Source organism: Gavialis gangeticus, unplaced genomic scaffold (genome assembly GCF_001723915.1).
Source record: "Gavialis gangeticus isolate Ggan-Ray unplaced genomic scaffold, GavGan_comp1, whole genome shotgun sequence".
Taxonomy (NCBI): domain Eukaryota; kingdom Metazoa; phylum Chordata; order Crocodylia; family Gavialidae; genus Gavialis; species Gavialis gangeticus.
Genome location: NW_017729034.1, coordinates 38,796,704 through 38,803,476, shown reverse-complemented (window position 1 = coordinate 38,803,476; position 6,773 = coordinate 38,796,704). Strand labels below are relative to the sequence as shown.

The 6,773-nt window shown below is 42.0% G+C and overlaps 1 protein-coding gene across 1 annotated transcript in view; it reads left to right on the top strand.

Annotated features, from left to right (window-relative positions):
* SULT6B1 (sulfotransferase family 6B member 1) overlaps window positions 1-4,970 on the top strand; it is a 10,651-nt gene extending 5,681 nt beyond the window's left edge. The window contains exons 4-7 of the mRNA XM_019527706.1: window positions 434-560; window positions 1,480-1,574; window positions 1,860-2,016; window positions 4,311-4,970. Coding sequence (XP_019383251.1) covers window positions 434-560; window positions 1,480-1,574; window positions 1,860-2,016; window positions 4,311-4,441 — 510 coding nt within the window. The 3' untranslated portion in view covers window positions 4,442-4,970. The remainder of the gene's footprint in view (window positions 1-433; window positions 561-1,479; window positions 1,575-1,859; window positions 2,017-4,310) is intronic.
* Window positions 4,971-6,773: the final 1,803 nt, after the last annotated feature.

Below are 6,773 nucleotides of genomic sequence, written 5' to 3'. Positions count from 1 at the left end.
TTTTTTTTTTTTTTTTTTAGAAATGCTTGTATTTACTCTAAGAGGTGTGAAATGATTCCTGAGAAAGTGGGGAAAATGAATAGCACTAGTACAGTTTCCCAAAGGGGAATGCAGTAGTATTTTACAGAGAGTGGGCTATAAGATTCTCTAGAAATTCCCCAGTCTTGGGTAACCCGGATGCAGAAGGATTTTTGGCAGTATTACAGTCTTTTCAGTCTCTCAATTCTTTGATTCTTTTACCACAAGATCATGCTTTAAAAGTGTCCGCAGGGACTTTATTACCAATTTTTTAATTTGTTTTTTGTGCCCCACATACTAATGGAAATATTTCATAGCTACAGTATTGATTACAGAATGTTGGTTGTACTATCCTTTTAGTTTACCAGGGGAAATAAATGAACAAAAAATTGCTGACCTCTTCCTCCCATTTCAGATACTGGTGTTGTTTCGAAATCCTAAAGATACAGCTGCATCATTTTTCCATTTTCACAACAACGTCCCATCCATCCCCAGTTATAGCTCTTGGGATGAGTTCTTCTCAGAGTTCATGAATGGAAAAGGTATAATTACTGTCTCTGAGTGTATCTGAAAAAGATAAGCAGAATAACAAATATTTGAAAACAACTGAATGAGGACAGTGGGAAAACAGCTGTGTAATGGTGAGATTCACTGGGGATAATTCCCCAGGATAAGATGCAACTGAATTCCAGAGTGTGATGCATGTTCTAAGGTAACTTTGCTTCTGAGCATCAAGTTATTTTAGGAGTCAAGCACTTGAATGATAGCTTAACCAGATTTTGTTCAAAATCTCTGCCTCCTGCAGATGCAAGAGATGATCAGAGTCAGCAGTACTAACAAAGGGATTTCAGTTTTGGCTACTGAGGCCAACAAAAATCCCGGTACTAAATACCCCCTCCTTAAATATGGGCTCAATTGGATCTGGATTCAGATTTGGATTTGACTGCTCAGAGCCATCTTTAGTAACTGTATGTATAGCACTGGAAGCTAAAACAGTGATACAGAGTAATGAAGTCCATGCTTCTAGACAAAGCCATTGCTTTCAACAAGAAATCTTTGCTTCTCCATATGTACAGAATATACAGCAACTGTTTGATTCTTGTCTACATGGGCATAACTTGTGGGCAGCAGAAATTGGTTCTTAGTGGGACATGAGACACTAAATGTGCAATAGATTAATTCTACTCTGCATTAGTGCATCATGGCAAAAGCTATGCTATTGCGCTAATGTGCAGTAGAATTAGTCTACTGCACATTAGCATCACTTAAAAGGCATGTGCCTGCGCTACTACACAGTAGCGCTGATTACTGCTCATTTAGTTAGTACCTCTTATTACAAGTACTAAACTTATGCACAGTAACCATGGCGCATTAATGCACGTTTAGACGTGCCCAGTGAGAGAGAAATAAAAACTTAATTCTAAAAATGTTCAGGGTGAAGCTTTTCTGTCTGCTTTGCAGTCAGCTGGGGATCCTATTTTGACCATGCAGTTGCCTGGAATAAACACATTGAGGATGAAAATGTTCAGATTTTGATATATGAAGACATGAAAGAGGTAAAGGCATTGATACTTACAGGCAAGTATCTGATTCCCCCTCCCACTAAAGTTGATGGCAAAACTCAGAGTGATTTCTGTGGCAATATGATTATCTCATCGCAAAAAGCTAAATGTGGATGCAGGTTTTTAGAGCTGAACATCAAGGTCTCATAGCAAATATACTACTTGGGACCCTTATCGATAAGTCAAGGTCATATACCTCTCAAGCACAGAACACTTTTTTTTAGAGGAAGCATTTTATATTTCTCTATAATGTGTATCATTTCACTAAATTGCTTTCAGAACCTGGCTTCAGCAGTAAAGCAAATTGCTGACTTCTTTGGATTCTCTCCGAAGGCAGAGCAAATTCAGTCTATTGCAGACAGGGCCAGCTACCAAGCAATGAGGGATAAATCCCAGGAGACACATGGCTCAGTTGGCCCAATTCTCTTCCGGAAAGGTAAAAATCCCAAACAAAATACCCCCTAGGTACAGGATTGTCAGTGGTGGCTACGCTTCATTTAACTATGACAGGAACTTGAAGCAGTGGTTGATCAGTCCCTTCTGATTACCTTATTTTCTAGCAATGAAGCACAGTGAAATCATGCTGTTTGGTCCTGGCTGGAATCAGTTCCCACGAAAATCAAGGAAAGGTTCTTACTGATTGCTGTAGAAGCTGGAGAAGGTTCTAAAACTCAATTTATGCCATATTTCCATAGAGTTTTCTTCTTAAGTTTCGTAGGCAGCTAGTGTGATTAAATGTGAACCCAAATAAAAATTTCAATCCAAAAACTATAGCCGTGGTTCCAAGTTTTTTGAACCAAAGGATCACTTTCATTTCTCAGCATTTCTTCTGGAGGACCATGCATCCTTACTATCAAACTGTTAAAAATTAAGTAATGGGTCAGGGGATGCTGTTATTTGTAGACGAACCAGGTATCACCTTTCATAGCCTCAGACCACAGTAAGGGAAAAACTTCTCAATCGGTTGACTTCTGTCATTGTCCAGCCAGAGTCCCAGATTCAAAAGCCCTTCAATTTGAGGTGTCCAGAATCTATATTCATTTTTTTGCAGCTTAAAGACAGCCCTTGATTATAATATGATTGGTCCTTGCAATTGTGAGTTATGTTTATGAACTTTTAGGGCCTGATCTCCCAGTGCCATTCATCTGGTATGTTTTTTACACCAGTGCAAAAACAGGTGCAAAAGCAACCACATTGGAACTGCACTATGTTATATACTCTTTAGATTCACTTTGCAGTAGCGAAAATTATTGTGCCCATTCTGAGGCAGGTATATATATATACTTTTTCTCCCTAGTCAGTTGCACAGTTCATGAACATAAATGTGTGTTGTCTTCAAATATGGTAATAAAGGAGATTGGGGAATTCTTCTTTCTTATAAATACTATATTTACTCAAATACAAGATTAGGTCCCCCCCCAATAAGTACAGGGGGAAAGGACTCCTTATCTTATATTCACATACAAGGAAACCACATTAAATGCATTGCTTATCTTTGAACTACTGTTAAAGGAAGCATGTATTTGATAATGGAAATTAATGATGAAGCTGATTAAATGCAGCCAACACTGAGCATGACTATAATGTACATGGCCCATAGTGGGCAAACATGTTAACGGGAACCTACCACAAAGATAAGTTAGTGCAATCCACCTGGAAAAGATATATGATAGTGCCTATTGAGTGTAGTCCCCGTGAGTGCTGACTTTCCAAATCATAGTGAGCCACTATATTGCATACATTTTGACTTCCTCTTCACTCCCACAGCTGAGCTGTGCCTTTCTTTCCCATTTCTGATGATTCCAGTTTCTACATCAGCCTTAAATATCTGGCAAACATTACCAAACAGGGCCCCAAACAGTTTACTCAGGATCTCTTGGTGGTCTCCTCTCTCAGCCTGTCACACCTGATTAGTCTGGCCCCCACCCTCCATGAGGTGAAGCAGGACTGGATTGCTCCCCTGCATCCTATGCATGTACATTTTTGCAGGATCCAAGGACTTGTGACAAGAACGGCTGGTTCCAGTCATGAGTGGGGGCTAAATAGCACATGGCTTCTTTGTGGGGTGTATCTGGGGTGTAGTGAACAGTGCTGAGCTGTGGGGTCGCTATGGTATGAGATGCTGTTGACTCTGCTGGGGCCCAACCCAATTAACTATAGGTAAATCATGAGCCTTTTGGCTTTGGACTAGTATCATGCATAATTTGTACTATATGTAAGTATGTACTAATGTGCTGCTTGAAAGTGTGTTGATGGAGAACCTGTGCTAAAGCTTGCAGCAGTTTCAGAAAAGGTAAAATGCATCAATTCTGGATCAGCTAAGTCTATGGGTACTATATGCAAATTACTACAGCTGTGTTTATTTCATGCTCAGTTTTTTCAACTGTGCAAATATGCTCCTCACTTCCATGTGCTCAGGGAGAGACCTGACAAGAAGAAAGGGTAGGAGCTGAAGTGGGAAGAAGTAGGGAGGTTGCAAAGGGACTACCTGATCCACCAGATTTATTCTCCTAGCTATAGCAGTAGGAGGGGGACAAATTCAAAGCAAGTCTACCTAGATGCTATACCTGGAAAATTCTATCAAATTTACACATTTTCCATATATAGAAGCTAATTATTGAGGGACCTTCTTATAATCAGTCATCTTGTGTATAAATAAATAAATACAGTAAGTCTCTCAGTCACTGTAGGGATAGATTATCCTTTACTTGCTTTTTTTTTCAATTCCAGGAACCATTGGTGATTGGAAGAACCTTTTTACTGAAGCTCAGAACCAGCAAATGGATGCCAAATTTAAAGAGTCTTTAGATGGAACGAAGTTGGGAGCAATGCTGAAGTATGATGTACACTGCAAAGCCTGAAATGGGTTACAGAAAAGTTTTGCTTCTGTGTCAGCTTTTCATTCACTTCTATTCTAACTGGAATTGTTTAAATCAGGACAAATAGCCCTGTAATTTTCACCTTGATCATTCAGCCTATATTCACATGAATAATCCTTGTTTAGGCAGGTGGTGCCAATAGGATTTCCTGGATATATAAGGGTTGTAGGGCCTGACCTTGGTCCTTAAACTCATTTTAGCTACAATGCCAGGCTATTTAGTAGAACTCTGTGTAAACTACAGTATGTAAGTGCTAGATTATTTGGATATGATGAAATTATTGGAAATCCATTCAACATGTTAGAGTGATTTTTTTGCAAGAGATCTTACACAGCAACCTCTATGAATGTTCTTTTGCTTTCTACTTTGTAAACTCTTAATATTTCAGTATAAAAAGTGAAGCTTTGGTTTGTTTGGTGTTATGTTTTCCTGTTTTCCAAATGATGATGTTATGCCATGAAAAAGCAGGGGAATTGAGTGGTAGGAAAAACTCTTGAATACTTTAAATTCCTTCCTTCTCCAACACATATTTGTCTCTCAGTAAAATGAGGGCTATTCTGAGGGGTGTGGAACACCCACAAACCCAAGGAAATCAGTGTGAGTTGAGAATGCTCAACACCGACTTGCAGTGTCTGTCTCATAATTAAAACTTATTCACAACAAAGTTACAGAGACAGGAACCTAAAGAGGTGCGGGCTGTCTAAGTTCACCACTACAGTTCCAAGACCCACTGGTTTGGAAGTGGTGCTCAATCAATATCATCTCAGTGGAGAACTGTGTGGGATGAGGAGAAGAGTGTAGTGCCCCCACACTACACTCCAGAACAGTTGCTGAGGACCCCTTGATGCCACTCAGGTTTCTCTGGGTGGGGAATAGATTGCATGCTACTGTCACTCCAAGTGGGGTATGGAGTCACTGGGGATAGGGACAGAAATTACACATAAACCAGTATAAGTTATTGGAAACCAGTTCAAATCTGTAACACAACAGAAGTTCAGTGCACATAAACCACTTTCTAAATGGCTGAAACCTGTTTAAGATGAATCTGGATGGACGTAGTATCAGACTTGACTGATTTAGGTTAAATTGGTTTATTGACCTTATGTTCCAGACCCCCTCCAGACTCAAGTTAACACACAGTCCCCAAGCATCCCAGGAGGCTTTGCACCTCCCCTGCAACACCCTCCCCTCCTCCCTACCCGGCAGGCTGGGCAGGCTAACCTTGGCCCAAGCTGTCTGCTCCAGCCCAGCAGGTAGGTATGTTCTAGCGCCACCTGGCTTCTGGCCTGGGCCGCTGCAGGCATATGTCTGCAGGCATATGTCCTCAGTGCAGGCACACGACCACTGCAGGCATATGTCTGCAGTGGACATTAATCAATGTCTGTTCACTTGCTTATCAGTTTAGTCTATGGAGCTTAGACTAACCCATAAAGATTGAATTGATTAGCTTATACTTAGCCTGGGTGTGTAACAGGGTCCCCTGTTACAAAGAAGGAAGGGAAAAAGAGGAAGGGCCTTTTAAGAGGGACAGCACAGACTAGGAGTCCTGTCTTCACAGGGGTATAAGGGAATGGCCACAGCAGTAAAGGGCAGGAGTTCTCTAGTAGTGGACCTCTTGTAGGAGAAAGATGGACCCAGGATGTAGATACCATGAGTAGGCTTGGGGAAAGGCCAGAGTAGAGAGGAACCAGACTAACACCAGGTGTGGAGCTGGTGGGGTGGTGGTGGTGAGTGGGGAGCAGTGATAATGATGTGATTGCATCCCCTCTTGCATTGTGCGGCACAGTAAGCTCTTCCCTCCCTGTCCCCCAGCCACTGGGGTATTCTTGGGGGACCAGCCAGGAGCAGGCTACCTGAAGGAGGGGACCCGTCTGTTGCTGCTGCTGCTGCTGTCCACAGGTGACTCAGGGACACATCTGCCTGACTCAGCTGCAGCAGACCAGGAGTGTCCTGCAGGTTCCCCCAGCTCTTGGGTCAGCTGTGGATAGCAGCAGTGGTAGGTGGGTACCCCCTTCCTGCATTTGCTCTCAGCCTGGCCTCCCTGGCTTCCCTACTGTCCCAGGGTCTCCAACCAGGCCTCACCTCCATCCCTCCATGGTCTGAGCTATGGCAGTGATTGCATCTGGTTCAGTCCACTTTTCTTAATCCTACATCCACATATGACTAAGACCAAGCAGGCCAGAAGGAAGGCTGGGTTACTGATTAGAAAGACCAAAAGAAGTCTAAGGAAAGGCTGGTGCTGTGAAGCACCCATAGAGACTGAGTAGGTATAAGAGACTCCCAAGAGGAATGATAATAATCTCCAAGGACATTG